The 26,843-nt window shown below is 35.5% G+C and overlaps 1 protein-coding gene across 14 annotated transcripts in view; it reads left to right on the plus strand.

Moving 5' to 3' along the window:
• Positions 1–26,843, plus strand: part of LOC132704655 (neurobeachin) — a 121,220-nt gene that overhangs the window by 2,751 nt on the left and 91,626 nt on the right. For 3 of the 14 annotated variants that reach the window (XM_060674796.1, XM_060674797.1, XM_060674800.1), the window contains exons 11-30: positions 3,016–3,156; positions 3,209–3,351; positions 3,408–3,621; positions 3,759–4,011; positions 4,086–4,610; positions 4,673–4,989; positions 5,147–6,476; positions 6,588–6,907; positions 6,961–7,140; positions 7,334–7,477; positions 8,108–8,233; positions 8,283–8,451; positions 9,149–9,367; positions 10,936–11,066; positions 11,922–12,029; positions 13,001–13,726; positions 13,888–14,063; positions 14,119–14,266; positions 14,320–14,443; positions 14,510–14,646. In XM_060674796.1, coding sequence (XP_060530779.1) covers positions 3,016–3,156; positions 3,209–3,351; positions 3,408–3,621; positions 3,759–4,011; positions 4,086–4,610; positions 4,673–4,989; positions 5,147–6,476; positions 6,588–6,907; positions 6,961–7,140; positions 7,334–7,477; positions 8,108–8,233; positions 8,283–8,451; positions 9,149–9,367; positions 10,936–11,066; positions 11,922–12,029; positions 13,001–13,726; positions 13,888–14,063; positions 14,119–14,266; positions 14,320–14,443; positions 14,510–14,646 — 5,631 coding nt within the window. The remainder of the gene's footprint in view (positions 1–3,015; positions 3,157–3,208; positions 3,352–3,407; positions 3,622–3,758; positions 4,012–4,085; positions 4,611–4,672; positions 4,990–5,146; positions 6,477–6,587; positions 6,908–6,960; positions 7,141–7,333; positions 7,478–8,107; positions 8,234–8,282; positions 8,452–9,148; positions 9,368–10,935; positions 11,067–11,921; positions 12,030–13,000; positions 13,727–13,887; positions 14,064–14,118; positions 14,267–14,319; positions 14,444–14,509; positions 14,647–26,843) is intronic. The other 11 variants (XM_060674798.1, XM_060674807.1, XM_060674809.1 and 8 more) reach the window with 7 other exon arrangements.

Here is a 26,843-nt window from a genome sequence, read left to right on the forward strand (position 1 = left end):
AGTTCGCAGATCTGCCTGCATTTAGATCAATAGTGTTTTAGTCGTTTACAGCAAATAATTGTGTATGAGCTGCACTTCATAATTGAATTATGTACTGGTTCCAAATTTTTACCTTTTATTTTTTTTTGTCGTCTTTTTTGAATATTAGTTTTTATATAACATATGTTTAGTAATGTTCATTTTAAACTGTTGACCTAAGTGCACAGTTATAGATACCAACATTTTCATTTATTATAACAATAATAATAATAATAATAATAATAATAATAATAATAATAATAATAATAATTATTATTATTATTATTATTATTATTATTATTATTATTATAATAATAATAATAATATTAATAATAATAATAATAATAATAATTATTATTATTATTATTATTATTACTATTAAACAATACTACTCGCGGACTTCATAAAGTTCTTTTGTAAACCAAAATTTTGGCACATTTCTCATCAATTGCATGTTCATTGACAGATGAAGTCGGTTGCTATGTTTATTAGAGCAAGAAATATTTTTACATATTATAAAATTTCAAGTAGTAAGAATACGTAAGTTCTGCATCGACCGTCCCCCGGGGACATATTGAGATATCCAAATTACAGATTCCTAATTAGGCAAAGAATTTACAGATTTCTAACGAAGAAATGGGATTTAGTTTTACCCTTTATCTACAGGTGGCAGCACATCATATAGATTCCTAATCAATGAAGTTTCGTCACACCCACAGATTGCAGCACAGGTCAAAGAATTGCTATTCATACTATTTACACAACTTCTTGATGGGTTGTTGATAAATCGAACTTGTTGACATTTCACCAATCATGCTGTTGACTTCTTCGGAGATTATCTGAAACTGATTTGCATTCTACTCTGTATGTGCTTATATGCTGTTTGAGGGGGCGGAGCTAAATGAGGGACATCATAAAAATTGATCGGACGACCAATTCCCATATTCCTCTTCCTCCTCCTATGTGCCTTCTCTTGCGCGGTTGGCGACCAGTATAGCAGTCTCCCCTATTGTGGGCTTTATGAAGTGGTGTGTTACCATTGGTGTGTATTCAGTCTCTAATGTTTCTGAGCCACGATTTCTTCTTTCTGCCTCTTACCCTAAATTTTACCGTCCAGGATTAACTGCAATTGTTCGTACTGTTCATGGCGCATTATGTGTCCAAGTAGGAAGTTTTTCTAACTCTAATGAGACTAGTTGCAACCGGACGGGTGTTCACTCTTGTTAGAACATCTTCATTGGTTGTCTTAGAGGCCCAGCTAATTTGAAGTATTCTTCTGCACATCGAAAGTTCAAATGCGTTAAGTTTTTTCGCGTCTTCTTGTTTTAATGTCCATGTTTCGCATGCGTACAGAAGCAAGGACCATATGTAGCATCTCATTGTTTTCAATCAAACTGGTGGGGACAGCTTGAGGTGGCATAGTAAGTTGAGCATGTTCATGTTGACTGGTGTAGATGGCTATTCATTTCTCTGCCCAGATATATGTCGCTCTTAACTTTTTGAAGAATTTAACCGTTGAGAGTAATCTGCGTATTGACATTATCTTTGGTGTTCCCAAATCCATTGTTTTTGTTTTTGCGGTGTTTATCTCTAAACCCCATTTAACACTATCTTTGGTCAGTGTGTTCATCAATATTTGTAGGTGTTTTTCCGATTCGGCCATAATGACAGTGTCGTCGGCGTACCTAATGTTTTTAACGATTCTGTCGTTAACCTTAGCGCCCTCTAGTCCGTCTTGCAGGGATGATGTAATGATTTATTCTGCATGTATGTTAAACAACAAAGGAAATAAAAAACAGCCTTGCTGAACTCCTCTCTCTATATTGATGTAGTTGGTGTTACTCATTTCCAGTCGAACACAACCTTATAAATATTCTAGATGATTATAGTATCCCGTTTGTCCAACTCGATCTCATGTAAAGTGTTCATTAGTTTTTGGTGTTTAATTCGGTCAAATGCCTTCTTATACAAAACATACATTCCCATATTGGTGAAAAGTAACGATCTGGGTCGCGGTTAAAATTTTTTGGTTTAGACATTTTCTTTGGTTGAAGAACTAAATACATGCAAGATTTTTGGACAATTGGTAAATCTGGTTTCAATGTGATAAGAACTTTTGATATGTGGTCAGTGATGCGTTGATTGCAAGAAAGGACTCATTTTCTTTGGGAGGTTGTGGTAAATTTGTATATTGTGAGGGTTGATAAATGATGATTTTTGGACCGGTTCATGATGTTACAATGCATTAAGGTATCGGTCTCTGTGCAATATGTGCTTCCGGTATATAGGCAGGTCCAAGTCAGTTTGAGTTAAACTCTGAAGAAGCCAACAGGATGATTGGCGAAACGTCAGCAAGTTCAATTCATCAACAACTCAACAACCGACGTAAAGGGAATCCAGAAGTTTGGTAAATAGTATTACAGTAGCCTGTGAAAGTTTCTTTGAAAGATGAATTCGTTTTTATTTTCATTACTCATCTACAGATGGCAACACAGATTAGATTTTAGAGTAGATGGCCACGTGTATACAGAGTGTCTTAAAAATTAAGGATATAGGGGGAGCCCAGGATTGTAGGATTTGAAGCGCACAGTACTAATCAAGAATTAGATTTCATATTTGAGCATTTTTTGAAAATTTTTTGTCGTGTCAAGTAAAGACACGAACGGTGTATGAAGATGAGTGGAGAGACTAAATCAGAATTATTTGGTTAGCATTCTGTCATTTCTTTGGTTATTTACGAATCTATAAATTGACGGACATTATAGAACTTGGGTATCTCTACTACTTGGGTGAATCAAAATTGACAAATTGACAAAAAATGATTTTTTATCCATTCTCTAGCTATGGCAAGGAAACTGAAAAGTGTAATTTTCTTTTTCATTTGAAACATCTTATAATCTGTTTGTTTTTTTCTAACTTTACGGATTCCGAATCTCCCATGATTTCAGAAACTAGAAAATACATTTGGTAAGTTTTTCATCATCCTGTTATTTTCAGGTTCTCTATGATGGTAAATTATCAAACGCGATTGTTTTCATGTACAATCCTGTTGCTACAGACACTCAACTATGCTTGCAATCAGCGCCCAAGGGGAATGTATCTTATTTCGTTCACACGCCACATGCGCTCATGCTGCAAGTAAGTTTTATAAGGTAAAAGATATTCATATTAAATCATAATTCAATTGTAGGATGTGAAAGCTGTGATAACACATTCCATCCACAGTACTTTAAATTCCATTGGCGGAATACAGGTTCTGTTCCCTTTGTTTTCACAATTGGACTTGCCTTATGAACACAATGGTGCTTCAGACACCAAAAAGGACACTTTATGGTAAATCACCCTTTTCAGTCTCTTTTTTCATATAAAAGTTATTTTTGGTAATGCAGTTCAAAATTATTGGGATTCATATGTGAATTGGTGGAAAATTCACATACCGTGCAACAACATATGATACAAAATCGAGGATTTTTGGTGATAAGCTTCATGTTACAGAGGTCGTCTAGGGATCATTTGACGATTGACGTTCTTGCTTCGTTTTTAGGGCTAACCAAATGTCTAATTACTTCTCTAAGTGCCAATAGCGAATTACTGCTGAAACAGGTACATTTTATTTAAATACATTTATATCATAGCGATTTAATGATATAATAGGTAGGCCAAATTTTGTGGCAGAGACGAAAATCAATTATTTATTGATTAGAATAGGTACAAGAACTGTATAAATTATTTTGATTTAGTTATTTTGTTTTTCGTTTTTGACCTGGCAGCTACTGGACCACATATTGTTCAACCCAGCTCTATGGATCTATACTGCTGCTTCAGTTCAGTTGAAATTGTATTCTTATTTGGCTACTGAATTTCTCTCAGACACCCAAATATACTCGAACGTTCGACGGGTCTCGACTGTCTTGCAGACCGTCCACACCCTGAAGTATTACTATTGGGTGGTCAATCCCAGGCCCAAGAGTGGGATTTCCCCTAAAGGAATTGGTGAGTAGAATTGAGTTTAAATCTAACTCAGCAAGTACTTCTATTATTTTTGAACAACATTATTTTGCTTTCAGATGGATTGAGGCCTGTTCAAAAAGACATTATTGCTATTAGGGCGTACATATTGCTCTTTCTGAAACAACTTATCATGATTGGCAATGGAGTGAAAGACGACGAACTGCAAAGCATTTTAAATTATCTCACAACAATCCACGAAGATGAGAATTTGCATGACATCTTGCAGATGTTGATATCATTGATGTCAGAACATCCATCCTCCATGGTACCAGCTTTTGATTCCAAGCAAGGGATTAGAACAATATTCAAACTACTTGCTTCTGATGGTCAGCTCATTAGGTTGCAAGCATTGAAGCTATTAGGGTTTTTCCTGAGTAGAAGTACACATAAAAGGAAGTATGACGTTATGAGTCCTTTTAATTTGTACACTTCCTTGGCTGATAGGCTATTGCTGAATGAGGAATCACTTTCTTTGCCCACTTACAATGTGTTGTATGAAATTATGACTGAACATATTAGTCAGCAGATTTTATACACAAGACATCCAGAGCCAGAGTCTCATTTTCGATTGGAAAACCCAAGTGAGTAAAAGTAAAATATATATTTGGTTTTGTAGAAAAGTGACGCCCAAATTTCTGTTTAGTGGTTTTAAAGGTAGTAGCTACACTAATCCGACAATCAAAGCAAACTGAACAGCTGCTGGAAGTAAAAAAGCTTTTTCTTTCTGATATGACTTTGTTGTGCAACAACAACCGCGAAAACAGGAGAACGGTATTGCAAATGTCTGTGTGGCAGGAGTGGCTCATCGCGATGGCTTATATCCATCCCCAAAACACCGACGAACAAAAGCTGTCTGACATGGTTTACTCCCTGTTTAGGATGTTGCTTCATCATGCTATTAAATACGAATATGGAGGTTGGAGGGTCTGGGTGGATACATTGGCCATTGTTCATTCTAAGGTTGGTTGCCTAACATAAAATATATAGAATCTTATCATATATACATATCCTTAAAATTCTACATTTCTTCTTGTTCCGGTATAACATAATTTTGAGTTAATTGATTAAAACTCTAAGTTTGTAAACAGGCAGTTCATTAAAACTTTACATTTTCTAGGTTTCTTATGAAGAATTTAAGCTACAGTTTTCACAAATGTATGAAAACTATGAGAAGCACAGGTCAGATCACATAACCGATCCCGCAGTTAGGCAGCAGCGCCCAATCAGCACAATATCAGGTTGGCATGAAGACTCACCAAAAGCTCACAATGGCCGTCATACAGAGGAAGAGGACTGGAACAATTCGGGATCTATAGTCCACGAAATGAACGAAAACGACAAATCTGAACAAGTTTGTAGCTGTGACTACAACTCAACTCTGTCTGAAGGCAGTCCAGTCTCATACTTAACCAAAAACGACGATAGTGAACGTGTGTCTTTGGATTCTAGAAGTAGTGACCTCTATAGTGAACACAAAATTGGTAAAGGATCACAGTTTTCAGAAGATTCACCTATGAAGTGTCAAAACTTAGATAATGTTCCAGTGGATTCTCCGGTCTGTAATGGAGTCCACACCGGCAGTAGTACTAGCTTTGGCAGCCCGGTTAAAGTTGACTATCAAGAACATTATCCAACTGCTCAAATAGTAGGGGAGATTTTAGAAGAAATACTTAATAATTCTGAAAAACTCCTCACTAATTCTCTAGAAATTACTCTTGTTCACAAAAGTGAAGAAGCAATTGTTATCACAGATATAGGTCCAGCAGATGATATTGTTGTTAAAGATGAAAAGGTCCCGGAAAAAGATGAACGGGAAGTTTTTGACAGTGAATCTGAGAGATATTTAACTCCAACGGAAGAAATTGTCGACAAAAAAGAAAGCGATGTTGAAAAATCCGAAAATAACGTTCCTAGTGACTCTACAAACGATTTAAACGCGAGCGGTAATAGCTTAATAAACAGTATTAATCTAGGGCAAAATCAGGGTGCCATTAGTGATAATAAACAAAACGTTAGTTCTAGTGCGAGCGCAATTGAAAATTCCGAAGCTGTGCCAATTTTCGAAAATAGTGCTGTGTCTGTAGAAATAGAGCCGTCCATTCCGAGTGTAAATAACGTTGACGTTCCGGTCGAAGCCGACGATGGCGCGACTGAGAATGAAGTGCCTAACGTTGATAAAATACCAACGATTTCGCAATACTGTGATCCTAGTTACGATTCAACCGATTCCCCTTCTACTTACGTTATCTACGAAAATATTAGTGAAATTGATAACACTGATAAGTCCAAGGTGCCTGTAGATTTGCCCAAACGGAGAGTCAGCCTGCCTTCAAACAATGAGCCTGAATCAACTCAGGTTAACGGTACTGTTCAGATGCCACAGGTGTCACCTCATGGAAGGCCACGAAGCGCGTCAACTTCGACCCAGGTCGATTCTAACGAATTGGGTGAGTAATTCCTAAGAACGCAATGTCCTTCTGTACGCTCCCTGACCATTCAGAATTAGGTCTATTATTCCCCAGTTTAGAAATTATATTGACCATCTTGTCAATTTTTAGACGCTAAAGCAGCCAGTATAGAACAACCATCATCTAAACCAACATTTAGCCCCGGACCGACTAGGCCACCTTTCCGCATACCTGAATTTAAGTGGTCTTACATCCACCAGCGACTGTTATCCGACGTTCTCTTTTCTCTCGAAACTGATATCCAAGTCTGGAGAAGCCACTCAACAAAGTCGGTTCTGGACTTTGTCAATAGTAGCGATAATGCTATATTTGTCGTTAATACTGTACATCTTATATCTCAATTGGCCGACAATTTAATAATTGCCTGCGGTGGACTGTTGCCGCTGCTAGCCTCTGCCACATCACCAAATGTGAGTTTTCTAATATACCTAACGGCAGTAAGCCATTTTTGCGGTATTTTTAGAATGAATTAGATGTCATCGAACCGACTCAGGGAATGCCGATTGAAGTGGCAGTCAGTTTCCTTCAAAGACTGGTCAACATGGCCGATGTACTTATATTTGCAAGCTCTTTAAATTTTGGAGAGCTCGAAGCGGAGAAGAACATGTCGAGCGGCGGCATTTTGAGGCAATGCTTGAGATTGGTAAGGTTAATGTTTATGCATATTGCGTGTTTCGCTTTTACATCACTGTGTTCATAATTGTATATTCACATATATATATATATATATATATATATATATATATATATATATATATATATATATATATATATATATATATATATATATATATATATATATATATATCGATGTTGTATATTGTGCCGCCCGTTAGGTTTGCACATGCGCTGTGAGAAACTGTTTGGAATGTAAAGAAAGAAGCCGACCACGTCATGCAATGGCACCTTCGTCGCTAAATGCTAATCACAAGGCAGCACATTTGCAGTCTTTTATACGTGGAGTACAGAATTCTCCTAAGGTAATGTATATATTAATCGACTAATCGATCTTGTATAATTTTTTTCTTATTTTGTACCTGTTTTTGTAGCAAAGATCTTATTCTGATGTTTTCTTTAATTATTCAGTTGCAAATCTATTGGTTGTATTCAATATGCATGATTGCACATATTTGTCACAAAGATACACTGCTTATTGATGTGAAAAATAATTAGTTTATTAATTTGTATACCTAATAGTAATTAGCATTGAGAGTTTTAGTTAATTTGGCAATAACAGATAATTTGCTTTTAATTAGTGTAATGTTAAACTAAGTATTTTTTTGAAATCGAAAGGATGGGAACACAATTAGTCCCCAATTCATAATTTTTACAGGGGGTGAAGTTGACTACTGTTGCTGTACATTTTGAGGCATTTTATCCAATAATTTATCTGGTCTTCTTTGCACGACTGATTTTGAAATGTATTCATAATTTTTATTTAGAAATTGTGCTTTTCACTGCCATTAAGCAAAAATTTATTGCGTAGCCTTGTTTTACTTAATTACTAGGAATTTTAACCTATACCTAATAGTTTACTTGTGGAAAGATTGCCTAAAAATAAACTAAAAAAATATGTTTCCTCCAATAATTGCTCAACTTATTCCGTTTAGAACGTCGCCGAGAATTTATCGAGTCACTCGAGCCCAGTGAAAGATCCGGAGAAGCTCCTCCAGGATATGGATGTGAATCGCTTAAGGGCAGTAATATACAGAGATGTGGTGAGAATGTTTATCCAGGCATGTTTTTCGAACCGTCTAATTTTACGCCTAACACTTTCATTTGCAGGAGGAGACCAAGCAAGCCCAGTTTTTGTCATTGGCCATTGTCTACTTCATCTCAGTACTTATGGTATCCAAATATCGGGACATCTTGGAGCCACCCGGTAAAGTACGATCTCCAAGTCCGGTACATACGGTCATAACAAATGGAACCAATCATCAGGAAAATAATCATGGTTTGTAACATTTTCAAATTAACATGCTTTTTGCAAGCAGCATTATTTTCTCAGTTGAAGCTTGCTTTTTTAGTTATAGACAAATCAACTTGGACGTTTTTAGGCGTTTAAAAATTTTGAACAGACTTGGTCACTTGAGCTACTACATCTTTTGCAAATTTAAATATATTGGAGGTTAGAATATGTATTGAATTATTGTGAGGGTTTTATTTAAATCAAAAATGTTCAGATTTTCACGGTTAATTAATGATTTATGACAGCTGTTTGGCAAGACCTGCCTTTATCAAATACCTTTTTTTATTTTATTATTTTTTTATATATATAATTTTTTGTTTAAATTACATTTATGTAGTTCCTTCTCAATATATAGGTCAATGTGTCTTTCACTTATATATTTGTATAAAGTGTTTTCTGAGCTGTTAAAAAGAACTAAACTTACTGTATGTATGCGGGAATGGAGTGTGGTGATTAGTGTAGTACCTTAGGAGTTTTTAACGCAATGAAAATTAAATAAATTTTCCTTATTGTGAGCTACTATAATACAAAATCTGGTGACTGTTAAGCCTAAACAAAGTGATATGTAATTTTTGTTCCTTAAAAAATGTTTTTATTTATTTTACTTGCACTGCATTTCAAAAACAAAATTCGTACAGATATGATATAATATTAATTTATTTTTTTTTTATGACTGGCACAGAAAGGAGTACAAGACCTTTATTTCCCCAATGGTCTCGCCATGTATATCCCCAATTCCTGCCCGGCTCCCATCCCAATTCGGTGCCGCCGCGCCACAAACTCTACCCCCTAGCAAAACACAACCATCATTACAAACTAAACAATAACCACCACCATTTCCATTACCACAGTCACAAGGTCGAGCAGCGTAATCATAGAAATTATTTGGGCTGCCAAACAGGTAAATAGTATCCCCCCATTCCGTCTCCCATTGTTTATTTGCACGGTTACTGGACTAATTTTTAGCTTGTATTTTTTCGTTGTTTTCTCCAAATTCGAGAGTCTGAATCAAACCCCCTGTTATATTAGTGTTGTTAATAGGTGAAGTTCATAAATTATTTTACATAGCTTATTTCTTTTGGTACTGTTTATGTTACGGGAGGTACGACAAAAATGTGGTAAAAATTATTTCAATAAAATGGACTACATAGAAATGTATATTAACGCAAGCATTAGTCAAACTACTTGAATTAAATTATAATTGCGGCAATATACTTTTCAGACCTGTATATAATTTTTTCTGTTTTTAATTTGTATCATTGTAATGTATTCTTATTTTTTGCGTAATGCACTTTTATGGTTTATTATGCTTTCTTGTATTTTGGATATGGGAAAGAACGGCTTATGATCAATATCGGTAAAAAGGAGATGTCCATAATTATTTTGTCATTTGTTTGGGCTTTGATGTCTGTTTTTATTTTTGGTATACTGTATTTAAGTGTTTCAATCAGTTTTGTTCCGCGGTCTGTGCCGGTGGTGCAGTAAGTGCATGAGAGGCACTAGCACGAGTGCGGCAAAATCCGCTTTGACAAATATTTTAGATCAATATAAAATTCCGCAACCTTTTACGTCGCGTGCTTTATTGTTGCTGGATTATTTTAATGCTGAATTCCACGCAGTATAACTGTGTGTTCAACACTCAAACTCTTTGTTTTGCGTGACAAGAATGGCTTTCTCAAAGTTTATATTCAAAATTCAAGAAGAGTTTTTTCCTGAGTTCTAATATCATCATGCTCTGTCTTATCGTGTCGTTCGGATCCCATCTCGTCTGGATTTTCCGACCGCCCTTCTCCAGAAGTTTATCTCCATGACCCTTAGTGTTCTTTGTTTTTTTCTTTCAAAGGCCATTCTTCCTTCAGCACCATAAGTTATTATGTCTTTCAGTTGTACATTTGTTGTCCTAAAGTTTTACCAGCGGTACGCTGTCGTACATTTTTTATTAACGTTATCTTTTTTTCAGTATATTCTTCTAATGGAACTTGTAACCGCTAAACCATGCTAATTGTCTTCATTTTTGTGTATGGTGAACAAGACGTTTTCCATTCTTCTTCTATATTTAACATGACCTCCAGGGCTATTTTCTGGTCTCGGGACTTTGACAATCTTTAAATAAAATTAAAAATAATTGGTTTCCTTTTCTCAATTATGGTTCTTTATAACATTTCAACTTGGGTAAAAATTAATTTTAAAACATGTGCGGTACTAATATACTGGTCGTAAGCAATATGCTTATTTTATGAAATGTCATATATTTTTCCAACCGACTAATGTACATTTTTTCGGCACAGTATTGTTTAAAAAAAATATTCGCAAAAAGTTAAAAATGTGCACTCAATGTGAACTGTCAATGTATCAATCCTATGTGTAATCGAACTTGTCTTCGTACTTAATTAGCATGGTTTTGCATGACATTCCAGTTGGAATCCAAATAATACCGCCGTGTGTAAGTTTTTATGACAATTTTTGCAGGTTCGAGAGCGATTCAGAACCAACCCCAAGAGGAAGAGAATGAATATGATGTTATTACCGCCTATATCCTGGAAGACGGAAACTCCGTAGACCAGGAAAACGAAATGTATTCTGGTCCAGCGTCGATAAAGGTATCCAGAATTTAAGTTTTATTTACTTATTGGTTATTTTGACTGAAAAGTGCTCTGTAGTTAAACATGTCACCTCAAAGTTCAAATGTAGATACCAAAATGTCATACGCCATTATAAATAAGGAATCATTGGTTGTCGGTGTTAATTCATTTGCTTTTATAAGTAGTTTTGGTTAGCGGCGAAGATGTATACAGTGTGTAACACTTTACTGATCGAAAAGAGTTTATTGAACCCGGAAACACACTGCATATAGTGAGAAAAGTAGAGCATACTAACTATAAATGTCTTTTTATTTAATGTTTTCTGTAAAACTCAAACTTAAGCCTTATTTTTTTTATTGCTTTCTATATTTGGGACCTAGGTGGTCTTTATCAGATGGTTTATTACTTTTGAAAATAACATTAAATATATTTTCAAGTTTACTGCTCTACTTTAGTTGCTTATGTAATATTAAACATTCTAAAAAAATATAAGTGATATGATTAGATACTATACTAGAGTTCTAGTTTGTTATCAAAATATTGTTTGCAGAGTATTTACTTTTCTGGGCATGCGTTTGGCGATGACATAAATTTTTTAACAATCGCACCAAACACCTTCAGTACAAAAGTTACAGAAGGTTTTGTAAATAGTCAATATGTAAACACCCTGAAAAATTCTACACTAATCCATTTCAATATTTGTAGCTAGCCGCACTTTAACCAAATAATATATTTGAGAAACAGACCTTTATCTGTGCCTTCTTCTAATATAGATAGAGATTTGAGTAAGTGTGTGTGAGAATGTCGCAAATTGTTCTCTAATTAACTAACTGTACTAACAACGCCTTGCAATTATCAAATTTCCTAACCTAGGTAAACGCTAGACAACGCCCTTCTTTAGGACATGGGTTTACCGTAGATTACTCTTTGGATGGAATTAAGCATGCTCGAGGTTGTAATGCTGTCTGCATTGTAAAAAAGGTAATGCCGAAGTTTGCATCTTATTTTTGTTTGCATGGTTTCTTTTATGATTCGTCATAATGTGTTCGGTGATTTGTGGCATTGTAGAGAAAGAATTTCTTTTTGACAGGTCAAGGCAGATATCGATTTGTTATTGGGATAATCCTAAGCAATAAATATTATACTTCTTATAGTTTAAGACAGAAACCACACAACAAAAGAAGATACATTAACTCCTATTAAAATATCGTTAAACACCAAATGCATTTTAGTCACTATCAAGATGGGCCAAAATACAATTGCTAGAATTTATTGCTCCTAAAATTAATACTAGTTTATATTGACAACAGAAATAAAAAAGTCAAGTGGTGACTTACTTGTCTTAAGTTTTGGATTTAAGAAAAGAAAGTTTTTTAATTTTATTTACATCTAGAAAAATAAAAGGTTTTAGATTGTGATATATCATTGCAAAGAGAAAAAGACGCATTACTTAAGCCGCCCACAAATATTTGAATGTCACAAGACTAAACCTTAGAAATCTCAAGACCATTTTGTTTCGGAGATACAGCTGCTTACCCTTAAAATTTGTTATACCCAGTCATTTGAGTTACATAACAACTACGTCCCATTTTTACTGTATACTATAGTTTGGGACTTAAGAAAAAAAAGTTTTTATGTAATTTAACTTAAAAGGTTCCTGTGACAATTTTTTATTGCCAACATAGGGAATCCATCTTGGATTTAGATTATGTGAATGTTGAGTACTTATTTTACTTTATACTTTATACATTAGCATAATATAACAATATGTGTTAATAATAATAATAATAAATGTTCACTTTTTACAAAGATCTGACTTTTTGCGTGTCACCCAAATTGTTTTTTTTTTCTTTGCTAACAAGATTAATGGTTTATATAATGCATTTCCTTTTGTGGTTATGTATGTAGTATAGGTTTTCCTTATATTAAATTATGGTCAATTATAACCGCAGAGTACCGACTCGGTGGAAGATTCTGTTGCCTCTGCCGACCTCGGTGCTCACACCGAAGTAATTGAAGATAACAAAATAACTGGTGACGAGAACTGGACTGACATCAACTTAAACGAAGAATCCGACTTAGGCGACGAAAGCCGTAACGCAGACAACATCCACGCGCACGCCGTTGACATTGAAGGTAACGTGGACGTTTCTTCTGACCGAGGTGACGTCCAACATCGTCACATTTCGGTAGTAAAGGTGCCAGAGCATTTGATACGTGTGCCGTTGCACCACATGAGGCCGGACGATTTGCCAATTAATAATCTGGTCGATCACTTGTCCATGCCCACTCCAACACGAGAGGCTTCATTGACCCAAAAATTGGAATCCGCGCTTGGATCCGTTTGTCCGTTATTAAGAGAAATCATGGTCGATTTCGCTCCATTTTTGTCGAAAACTCTTGTCGGATCGCATGGACAGGAACTTTTGATGGAGGGGAAAGGTTTGACCACGTTTAAAAACAGCAGTTCAGTTGTCGAACTTGTGATGTTGCTGTGCTCTCAAGAGTGGCAGAATTCGTTGCAAAAACATGCCGGACTGGCGTTTATTGAATTGATTAACGAAGGCAGATTATTGTCGCATGCTATGAAAGATCACATTGTTCGAGTGGCAAATGAAGCCGAATTTATTTTGAACCGGATGAGAGCGGATGATGTTTTGAAGCATGCAGATTTTGAGGTGAGGCGAAAAATTAGCAAATGATTCCAAAACCATTGCATATGGTATTGAAATCATTTTGAATCACGGTTTTATATGGTTCAATTTACGACAGTGCAATGGTTTTACATTTTCCAAGTTTTCTTGAAACTCGAGGCATATAACAAAAAACATTTTTGCAGGCACAATGTGGCCAAACTTTGCTCGATCGCAAGGAGGAAGAGCGCATGTGCGATCATCTAATAACGTCTGCCAGAAGGCGCGATAACGTCATTGCCAGTCGTTTGTTGGAGAAAATCAGGAATATATTGTCTAATAAGCACGGGGCGTGGGGCTCGGCAGATTCGCAGGAATACAGGTGAACTACTCGTCAGGAGAAATCCCAGTGTCCTAAGTTTTTGTTTTTGTTTCAGATTGTCCCAATTTTGGAAATTGGACGCGTGGGAAGATGACGCTAGACGTAGAAAGCGTTTCGTGCACAATCCACTTGGCACGGCTCATCCCGAAGCGAGTTTGAAGGCAGCTATTGAGCACGGCGCTACTGAAGACGCCGTTCTACAGGTTAGTCATCACGGAAATTTATAGTCGTAGATGAAATGAGATTTGCTTGACAGGCCCGAGAAGAATTCCACGCGCATTTGGCAGCAACGCGCAATCATCAACAAAACCAAACAAGCGAGCTGTTAGACGACAGCGAATTGCTCATCGATGACAGAGAACTGGATAACGACCTTAATGGTACCGAAGAAGAGCGTTATTTTCCTTCAATTATTAATTCAAATATTTTTTCTTCCAATTATAAAGGGTCGGTGAATATTAGTACGAAAGCAAAACTGATCGCTCCCGGTGTTGATGTACCTGGCATAGTATCCATTACTTCAGCCGAACTCTATTTTGAAGTGGACGAAGATAGTGACGACTTTAGGAAAGTGGATGGTGAGGTAAGTGAGTTTAAATTACCTGTGTATATCTATCGCAATGTTGAATTATTGATTGAATGATTGATAGAAATTTATGTCCGATAATTTTCAAACATCGCCACGGATCTAGATTGTTCTGTTTTATTAATCAATTCTTTAAGTTATAAGGACACTAACCATCATAAAATTGGGACATTTTATATTGAATGTGTTAGAGGAAATTGATTAGACGAACTGTGTATAAGGAGACTTTAATTATTCGATGTCACTTCCTAATCCCTATAAACATTTTTTCCCAAGCTCCTAATGAATCACAGTATACAGGGTGTATTAATTTATTATAGTCAGTGAATGCTCTAAACTTCTAGAATTCAAACCGTTACTTTTAAACAAGACGTTTAGTTGGCCACATTTTTTTTTTCAAACTTCAAATGGCATGCCAATTTTTCTTGTAATAGTCAACTTGTAAGTATTACTGCGATGATAAGTTTTATTTTGACGATATGTAATAGAACAAAAAAAACAGTGGCCGACTGCTTTTTCATAAAAAATCTAAAAATCAATAATTATGTTAAACAAAAATTATTCCTAGAAAATTGTAAATCTTAAGATTATATCTTGTCCCAGAATTATGTTCATTATATCCAGATTTTGCACCGAGAGAGACTTTTATTCAATGGCGGACATCATGCTATTCGATGATATATCGTAACAAATTCGTTTGCGCCAACTCTCACGTCCGACGGTATTATTTTTCGGCCTTTGGTCGATACGTCCATTATAATCATTCTTTAAGCGTCGATTTCAATTAGCGGTTAGCGGACAAACCAAATAGCCGCGGGGCCGGGCCGGCCGGAGCCAATTATCGGATATAATTTATAATATAATTATATGGCCATTGTGACAGGGTGTTATGATACTGCGTGGGTCATCGGTAGTAGTGCCCGGGACCACCGAGTCGAACTCGGTTAATTCTAGTGATTATATGGCACTAGAATGTCCGGCTGGCGTGGTCCGCTGCCGATGAATTATTGATAAACGATATATTGTATATTCATTATTACTCGTTAGTCAAAAGAGTACGAACATTTTCGGAGTTCCGCATAAATATGTATGGGCACAAGATTGAATTTAAATCTAGGGCAATTATTACTGTATAACAATTTTACACGTATTTATTGATCAAAAGGACTCGGGCGGAATTTTCTGATATTTTGTTTAATTTTGTACTTTGATGGAAGCCAAACTCGACTCAGTTTTGGCACAATCGCTGTCCAGTTTGACATACCGATGGTTAAAGCTATTGTACGAAGTTGCATAAGATCATATTTAGATATTTTTGAAGCAACATTCATTAAAATTATTAAAATTTTCTTATCTCTGATGGATAATGAAAAGAAGAAACTTTCCCACCACATTTCACTGTACACTGGATTCCAAAGTAGATGTCTTTTAGAGGAGATCTTCAGCTTTTCAGGGAGAAATTTAACTGAGCAACTCATGTTTGGATATTTCCACAAATTTTGTAAATTATTGAGTGATTTCATGTTTAATTCATTTTTGAGGATACCCCCTCTATAGTTGCTTGTAAATTTAAAAAGATAAGAACGATTTTTTGTGGTTGATTTGTTTGGTGAATTCGTTGACGTGCACAAAACATTTTTAGGTCTACCATTTTTGTTTTGAAACCATCGAATTTTCGAAGTTGTAAGTATAGTAAAGTAAAACAAATTAGAGATGAATTAGCATCTTCAGCCGTTTAACCAGTTTTTTCAGTAAAATAAACCCAATTAGAATCAGTGAATTTGCATGTTCGCTCGTTTCATTTGATACAACGCACCTTCATAATTTATCACCGGTCTAGTCATTTTGATGTAGACTGTCACACAGCAGGAACAACAGTTAGACCAGAAAATAATAATTGCATATTGCATATTCAGATTGCCTTGGACTGAAAATTAAACTGAACTTAAAAATTGGGGTAACTTTGTGTAAGTTATTTTCCAAAAATTTTATTTTCTTCGCAGATATGCTTAAATTTGTTGATTAGTAATGAATTCGACCATTGTTTACCAAAAGTTAATCAGAACCCATTTGTGGAATTAGTAGACAAAGTAGTAAGACCACTGGATCAGTTTTTTATACAAGAAATTGTTTTTTGAGATTTGAATTAGTGTGATTAGCGATGGTCTTTCCATTAATCGGGAATCGCTGGAATTGTTACTAGACAAAGTAACCAATCCGCTGAAATAGCTTTTTTCATATTTGAAGTTATTAAATGCGGGGTTGTAGGAGTTTACCTTGCCGCCCGACTAATGCTGTCATTATGGGACCCTACCGAGTCGTCCAGTGACACGACAAGCATTTTGTATCAAATCTTTGCAGCAATGATTGGCAATTTTTGCTATTTGGCCCTCAACCGTGAGATTCATTCATTAAATTATATGATGTTATTTCGTACAGCGTAAATATCAAAAATTAAATTTTCGTATTATTAAAACGCACATAGTCAGGCCGGGTCAACATAACCCGCTCGTTGAGATTCTTCTCCGCAGTCTTTTTTTCTTTCATCGCTCGATCCGTCCACGAAAGAAACTGTAAAACAATAAAACGCTGCTGGCGGCATCGACCCTACGTGTTGTCTGCGACCGGCGTGGAACCACGGCGCCAACAAACGCCCGGTGTTTTTCGGCGAGTGGTCCGGCCGATATCGACGGGGGCTCCACGCGAGATATCATGGAAGAAACGCCGAAATTCTAGCCGTCGATAAAGATTTCTCACTTTACGCGTCTTAGAAATCGATACACACATAGTCAGACTAACTGTTGCCGCAATGGTTCAAAAATTTCTAATTAATATGAACCATATCTAAATCAGAGACCACCAAAATATTGGCAAGCTACCGCGTACTTGGGCCGGAGTAAGTCCAATTTACTAGCGTCCACACAAGCACGCTGTTAAGTAGAAAAGTGCGAAATTCTTATTGTTTTGACATTGGAAATTATTAGTCAATATCTAAAAGATTCTAATGAAAACTTTTAGATCCGGGGAACCTATTTTGAATCAACAAAATCATATTTGTATTACTTCGACATTTAGAAGTCGTTCTCGATCCCAACTATTTTCAAATCAATTTTTCTATGTTCCTAGGTTTTGTAGCAATAACTCAAGTAAATGAAGTAAATAGAGTAGTATTGTCGTTACATGACCATTTTAAGCAAGTAATATGAATACCATCGGCGTACATACGGGGATAAGGGGCAATATCCACCACAATCGTCTCTAAATATGTACGATGTTTTTTCATACTCAATTTTTATGACTATATCACCTCCTATGGCCAATGTCCGAGTATGCCTATGATACATACGGTGATAAAACAGGATTCTCTTATGAGACTTTGTTTCATTGAAAATTTTTAAATAAAAAGTTTTAAATATCATTCAAAATGTTTAAAATAATTAGGTTATCTAAGAACATACCGGGGTTAAGTATAAGAAATCTGAAGGAATGTAAAGTCTGTTCATAGATATAAGAAAGTGATTAACTGATACGAATTAAGGAAACACCCGGGCAAGCTGTAAGAATGAAGTATGGCCGAACAGTTCCGAACCTTGCTTAGAATTTAATTATTTGGGGTTTTGTTAGGAAAGATACTAAACAATATTTATTTATGTATGTATTTATGTTTAAATCTAAAATAAAATTACAAATTATTTTTATTACCTACTTAAATTACTTAAAATTATTCACATAATATATCAGTATTACTATCGCTAGCATAGCCTGTTCTAATTATTATTTGTTCTTTGTGGATATACGATTGTTCTGCTTTTTCTATATGTTTAACAGAATTTGCCCAACTTTGTGGAGGAATGTTAAAAACTTAGGTTTCTATAAGTTTGAGGACATTGGAGTTAACACGGGGAAAACATTGTTACGACGAATGGCAGATTTCAGTTGGTGCCAAACATGTTCAGTGGGATTAAATATACAGTGGTAAGGTGAGAGCCTTAAAACTGTATTCCCTAGATTTTTTGCATAATTATCACAGTATTCCTTTTGTAGGTTCAAGCTTTGTAGAACTTCAATTAATTGCTTTTTGGTATAATCTTCGTGAAAATAAATGTCGTTATTATACATGTAGTTTTGGATTGTTGCTTTTGTGTCACATGAGGAAGGGGTTTAGTCAACTGTCTACTGTGATAACTTGCATTGTTGAATACACTTCCATAAGGTAGTTCTGCCACATTTATCACCGGTTTCATCTTTTTCAAGCCTCCTAATTAAGATATCTAATGTAGGCACGCTTTGTTCCTCGTATAACTGGTAAATTTTACGCCGTATTATATCTTGATCACTTTCATCTACACTCGAGAAAATGTTAGCATCCCTTCTTTTTTTCCTCGCTGAAATGGAATTATTCACAATTTTCCATACAGTTGATTTTGGAATTTTCGTCAATGTGGCCGTTTCTTCTAAATATGCTTGCTTGCTGGCACCATGTTTAATGAGAGTCAAATAAACATTGTTTATAACTTCCTTAGTCTCAATGGAATAGTGTTTTCTACATTTGGGCGGGAGCATCTCCTGAGATACACTAGACTCGCACATATTTTGCATAATTCGCACACGATTCAACACACGAAATAAGAATGATTACTAATAAACTTAAACTAAGTAGTATACCAAACGAAACAATATTACACACAGGTAGGTATAAAATTATTTTCTATTACGGACCATAATTTCACCTGACTTTAGATTCCGAAACTTTAAGTAATGATCTTGTTGCATTGTATGTTAATGACCACCCTTGGATAATCCCATTCAGAAGCAATTGGTCACTTTCTTATATCTATGAACATACCATACCTCGAATAAGAATTTACCAGGTTTTCCTATTTTCATTGCATGGCAGACGTTCAAACAAGTTTTAAAAAAAAAATCGATAAAATAGATATGGATATGGATATGGAGTTATCCACATCCGGTTATCCTTTATTATGCTGACTTATATATGACCGCATACATAAAAATTTTCAATTAGTTTTTTAAAATTTCAAAACCCACGTTATCAATTTTTATTTTTTTATAAGCTATTTACAAATCTTCTGGATTCCTCTTACATCGGTTGTTTATAAATCAAACTTGCGCTGACATTTCGCCAATCATCCTGTTGGTTTCTGATTGATTTATAAACAACAAGAGACGCAAAAGGAATCCAGAAGATTTGTGAATAGCACTACAGTGGCCTGTGGAACTTTATTTGATTTATTTTTCATTTCAAAAGTTATATTATACTGTTATAGTTATACTAAACATATTAACCTATCAATAAAGTTATTTTTCCGGATATTCACCCTCCGTTTTGTTGATATCAGCGGGTTTCATTATTACATTTTATTTACAATTTACAGTATATTGAATTGTGTAAACATAATTCAATATAGAATATTAGAAAAGAGTGTAACTTTCGTAATCTCACATTCAAGCATAAGAGGGGAACCTGGCTGTAAATTAAATAAAAAAATACGTGTTGAAAATTTCAATACAATAATTATAGTCTGTATTGTTGGGGCAAAGCGTAATAAAACCTGATATGCTTAACTATGGGACCATTGTTCTGTAGCTCAACTATATGTATATGTCAACAATCACTGACCATAGGAGCTTCAAAGGTGTGGACTAATAATTGTGATGACACGCTTTGTATATAAAAGAGACCTCTGACTTTGATGGATAGAACCCGCTTTTAGAACAGTTTAAAGTTTTCCAAAACTGGTACTAAATACCTTCGGAATTGAATGCCATATTGTAACCCGGAGCTATTTTCTAAGCAAACAACGACTAATTATACGGGGGTATCATTAACATATTGCACGGAACGGGCACTTGTCTGTCTACTCTCGGGTATATGCGCGAGGGCCCTCGCCGACTGCCCATCCGGCCCCTGACATTAACCATTATTTCGTGAATAATTAACGGCGGAACGCACAGTAGAGTAAAAGCGGACTGACTGCCTTGTGTTTGTTTTGCGATTTGGTCCCGGTGCTCGGCATTTCTTTAACAGGTCGTCGAAAAGAACTCGTCCCGATATAAAATGGAAAAATGCATATTTCCTGACATTATCGGATGCCTAAAAAGAATGAGATCATGACGTTTGTCAAAATTTGTATCTCTACTTCTATAGTAGGTCGTGTTCTCGATGTAGGTGAAGCACCAGTCGGTTTTGGTGGCCTCAAATTTGATATATCATATACAAAACTAAAAAGTTTTGCTAAATTTGGATGTATTTTGTTAGTTTTGTTAGCTAATATTAAAAAATTATTTCAAAAAGTGCATTTATATCTTGCTTTTTTCAGTGGTGTCTTAGTTTTTTTAAAACACCTTGCTCAGGTTTGACGGCGACGACACAAAGTAAAGTCATATTTGTCAAGATTCTTGCTAATGAACAAAAATGGGTTAAATATCTGAACTATTCATGCTCATAATAAACAATATTAAGTTAATACATGGGAATTCATTATTTTCGTCTTACATTACATTAAATAAGAATGAAATTGCTAGGGAATGCACTAGTGGGCAACAAGTCAGTACAGATTTACGTTTCTATTGTTTGCTTCTTTCCACATTTTCCATTTTCTCAAAATTTCTGTTTTATTCTTCATTAACTTATCAAATAAATCTGGTCTTCTGTTCTATCCCATGGCCTTCACTTATTTTACGCGATATTAATTATGTATATAATTAGCATTTTCTTGAAATATGTTATTGCTGTACAACAAAAAATGAGCGACCAGAGACGGCTCAGTTTGCAAAAGCAAACATTTGATTTAAACCGGTATGTTGTTGAACAGCAAATGTCTATCAGTAAATTATTAACAATAAAATAAAGCATCTTCTGACAATGGCCGAAGTGCCTCGACGCATTACACAAACATTGCGTAAATTTCAATTGTGGTTCTAAACAATATTAATATAGATAGTTTACGGCCTTCTCGGATCTCCTTGAACTTCTTGACGGCAATACAATGGCACCCGACCGTGCACCAGCGAACCCCCGGCGGGAACACCCGGTATACCTCTACTATTGTACGCCCTTCACCTATCGTCTCCATCTTCGAAGAAGATCGGGTCGGATGTATTGCACTACGAACCGACCAAAATTGATAAGTCCTAGATATATAATCGAAAGCTTGCATTCATTTGTATTAAAAACACACATGCACACATCTCAAAAGACCCACTTGAACATCTCTGCCTCTATCCTCCACCCTTGCTCTGCAATATTATGAACTTTAGCTCCCGTGCTTTCGTTTTAACCCACTAATCTGACTCTACATGCTTGAGACTAGCAGTGTTTGTCACGCTTTTGTAAACAGCTCGAAGAAACTCGAATATTCTCATGGCTTGAACATTTTTTGTGTTGTAAATTCAGACTCTTATTGACCCAAGCTTCGTGAAGGTTGATGTGTTGAAACTAAAAAAAAAATGCGCATTTGAACTGTAGCTTGTTGGCGGATATTTAAAATCTGTGCAGAACACACAACCAATAAACCAGTCCTAGAAAGGATACATGGAGGTTTAACTCATATAAGAAAAACGGCAAGAAGAGATCATAGGTACTTTTATAGACCCTTTTCAGTATCGCAATAAGTAAGGTTAGGATCGGCAATGTTCATAAGTTCTGTCATTATACAAGGGCAGGGCCAAAATTTCCCGGCCTGAATATGAAACAAAGTGGAGTAACAATTTTTTTATTATTTTTCAATATAATCCCCCTTAACTTCAATACACTTATTACATCTCTTTATTAACAACTCAATCGCTTTAAAAAAATATTCTTTTGGTTTGTCTGCAAAATGAGCCCCTTTTAACACAACTTCGTCGTTAAATCGCCGTCCACGTAAGTCCTTTTACAAATATCCAAACAAATAATAGTCGCTGGGGGCCATATCTGGACTATAGGGAGGATAATCTATCTGTTGGAACCCACACTTTAAAACGGCAACTTGTGCAACACCAGCAGTATGGACAGGTGCATTATCGTGCAAAAGACGCACGTCTCTGGTCAGTTTTCCTCGACGTTTTACACGTATGCAGTCTCGCAATTTATGTAATAATGTTGCGTAATATTTACCATTGACAGTGGTATTAGTTTCTTTAAAATCTATCAAAAGAATTCCTTCACAATCCCAAAAGATCGTGGCCATCACCTTTTTTGTTGACTGGCAGACACTGAATTTTCTTGGAGGTGCTTCACTCTTACGACGCCATTCCATTGATTCTTTTTTCGATAGAGGGTCATAATAGAGAACCATAGTTTCATCTCCCATCACAATAGTTTCAATGACGGGCTTCGGTTCCGATCCACAGAGTTCCAAAAAAGACCGCGCAAACTCGACACGGCGTTGTTTTTAAATAGTCGAAAGGTTCTTAGGAACCCATCTTGCACTAACCTTATGCATACTTAAATGATCATGCAGGATTCGACGAACACTTGTATCAGAAAGCTTAGTAATTTCTGAGATTTACTTGACCTTTAAACGTCGATCACTCAATAGCACTTCTTCCACAAACGCAACAATATCTTCCGTTAGGACCTCCACTGGTCGACCAGTTCTTGAATCATCTTCAAGGGACTCCTGCCCCATTCGAAAACGTTTTGCCCATTCTTTCACTACAGAATACGAATGAGAACTTTGGCCGTACACACCATCTAGCCTTTCTTTAATAATTTTAGCCTTTTTAACCCTTCTTTTGTCAAAAACTTTATGGCCGCTCTATACTCAATTTGTTTTATTTGCAACTTTTTTTCCAGACACGTCTTGTTTAAAATGCTGTCAATAAAAAACTATTTGACTGATACTGGAGCTGCATCTATGTCGGGCCGGGAAATTTTGGCGCTAACCTCGTACTATACCTCTCTCTATTCTGGTCTCTAAAAACGATATCATTCAAAGCAAAAGACTCTATTTTTGGATTTTACGAACGAAAATGTTGCTCCAACCTCCGACATAGTGTTTTAAATGACAGAAATACACTCATCTTTTTTTTCTTAGTTCATCGGAACTAAAAATGCCTAAGGAAATTTAGTTTGTCAAATTAACCTAATAAAATTACACGTCATGTTTTAAATTTAAATTTTAAATTTTTAAATTTTCATACTGCGATTAAACTTAAAATCAACCGAGTTGTTGCTAATCTGCACTTTCTTGAGTTTTTTTCCCTCAAAATGTAATGGATTCGTGGCATATTTTGACAACATACTTACGCAACTCTTGATTCTTGAATGCCACAAGGTATTATTGGCCGAAAGCTAGTTTGAAATGAAATGGGTTTGCAATTGCAGCTATTTTTTTACACTAATTTTGCCATTTACTTCACGAAAATCGAGAGTTTTAAAGAAAAACGCTTGACATTGATCACTCAACTCCAGAAGTTAAAATGTGTTTATATAGAAATCGATGCCTGTTTGATTTACCTCCTTTCCCTGCCAATCCAGAAATAAAACAAGAAAAATTTACTAAATCGCGAATGGAAAAAAAAGCAATTATGGCCAGGGATAAATACAACCATAAAATAAAGTAACATTTTTAGGATGACTTTATTTGACAAGACGCAATAAAGCTTGCAAGAAATTGCAAAGTCAAAATATTGCGATAAATCTTGCATGGTGCTAGTCCCTCGTAATTAAAACCTGCTTACCAAGATTAAAGAGACAACCTGAACATAACCAGCATCTTAACCTCAAATAATTTTGCAATTTGCACGCAAGAAAAATGCCCTGTAAGCTTTATTGCGCCATGTCAACCAGCCTTTACAAACTGGTGATGTGGTTTCTTGAACTTATACATAACCTCATCAGACATGAGTAGCTTCGTGCGGTCAGTTCGAACCCGGGTCGATTCGAAATAATATTCTGCCCAAATCGGTAATATAATTCCTAATCATTCACCGTAAACGAATACGGTCCATAACTTAGGCACCGCACAGTTTGTTTAACTAATAATTTAATATCATGCTGTTTGACATTTTTCCCAAAACGAATCATTACGGTCTCTCGAATAAGGGATTTCGTTTGCCCGGGAATTAATTATGTTAAAATAGCCGTTAAAGCTGGGACGTTGTTGGTTTTTGGGGCCGGCACGGAATTTATTTTATACCATATTTTGACAGCCAAGTCGATAAATCTCGCCTTTACGGTAGCCCTGCGCCTTTCAACAAAAACTAATCGGGTAGCCGTGAGGTTTTTTTTACATTCATTTTCTGAATCAATTTTCATAAAATCTATTTAATGTGTTTTGTTTTTCTAAAAATTGGGAAAGTATATAATGTCCGACGACAATTTTGCATTGGCTAGGGGCAAAATTTTCGTTTTAAATTAAATGATGATAAGCTTGTGCATTTGAGCAAAATTTCATCCCCGCATTTTCACTTTACTATGCGTTTTGTTGCTCGATATATAGATTCTGTGATTTTCATTCTTTTCTTTTAAAACTGTTTGAACTTTGTAACGTAGTTGTTAATTTAATTTGTTCTTTTAAATGCATTTTTTATCTTATCTTATTTTAACAGAAGATAAAACTAGAAACTAAAAATAGATGGACCAGATGAATTTAAAAAAAAATTAGATTGTTATGATAAAATTACTGTTTCCTTTTTGTTTGTATTGATTAAAAGCACTTTGAAGGTTTAATATATTTCGTAAATTAAAGCAAAATAAAAAGCACTGGAAAATATGCTCCCACTGCCTTGTCTGGTCATAGTTTCAAAAGTAAACTACCGTCAAATGTTAATTATGACGGAAAAGGTTTTAGGTTAGTAGTAAAATGGTGGTATGAATTTATAGAAAACGAATGTTTGTTTTATCGATAATGACGACGAGTTTTGCTCAATTTTCAATGTCTTTCTGCGACCCAAAACACCATCCATACATCCATTGCGATAAATACAATTTTTAATAAGTTGGCCTTCAGAAAGAAAGAAGAACGTTTGTTAGACCAAAGAAGAATCTAAGTATTGAGAAAAAGTTACACTTATATAATAAGGTTGTTGTTGTTGTTGTTGTTAATATTGTAAATCTGGAAAAGCTTAAGTAAATAAAAACATTTAAAAATGTGGACCGGATAATTAAGAACAAGCTAGTTCCCTTTCGGGATATTGCATAAAACAAAATGTAAAAGAATTTCTTGGTACTTACCACCAGAAAAGCAGTGATGTAATTGGAATCGCAAATAGCGTAGGAGTAGCGAGCATATCTGCACCCGGTAAACTTTGTGGCAAAACTGGCGTATGTATGGTCTCTGCTCGCACTTCATACATAATACTTTTGATATAGGAAAAAAGATTCGTAAGGAAGGGTTATTAGACGGATATGCAGAAAAGCAAGAATTTACCAAAACATTATATATACGAAAAAAGATGAAAATTAAAGTTAAATTAAAATTAGACTTGCTAAGATAGTAAATAATTATAATTAGTAAGTAAATAATTTATAATTTAGAGTGGAAACCGAATATCATCACAAATTTATAAAAAAATTATTGGGTATTTGAGGTAGATTACCAGGCAGCTGTGGGGTCCTGTATATGACAGTGTATAACTATAAAGTAACGTCAACAAGAAAAAACTAAAAGTGCTTTAATTTACTTTGGTTAATCTTGTGTTCCGGAAACTCGGCAAAGCCTGCACGAACGTTGTTTGAATGTAATACTCCAAGAATGTCGAATGAGACAATGGCCGTTTTGACTGCCCACACCGAAATTCATTTGGTCTCGCATTACCCCGCTTTTAATTTAATATTTATTTTAACCTTTAAGAAGGCTCCACCATTAATAATAACGTTTATCGCTAAAAATACATCTCGCTCGATAGATTAAAAGCGGTTAAATGAATGTATAAATACGAGTGTATGTCGTCCGTATAACCCGGTGATGTGGGAGAAGAACGTTAACATGGGTCCTACGTATACCTGGATGATGGATCGGTTCGCAGGGACCGGCCATTCTGTGAATCGTAATGCTGTCGTTATAAAACAAAGAAACGTGTTTTCGGACCGATTTAAATAAAATATGGGAGTTTGCCGCGGATATATAGAATTTCGGACGCGTATTCTGCTTCTTTTGAAGGGACGCAAAAAATAAATAAAATAAATAAAAGAGGGAGACAAACACGGCGAAAGCGAAATTCGGTCTGCCGTATATGTTTTGCAG

Source organism: Cylas formicarius, unplaced genomic scaffold (genome assembly GCF_029955315.1).
Source record: "Cylas formicarius isolate icCylForm1 unplaced genomic scaffold, icCylForm1.1 PGA_scaffold_7__23_contigs__length_41026272, whole genome shotgun sequence".
Taxonomy (NCBI): Eukaryota; Metazoa; Arthropoda; class Insecta; order Coleoptera; family Brentidae; genus Cylas; species Cylas formicarius.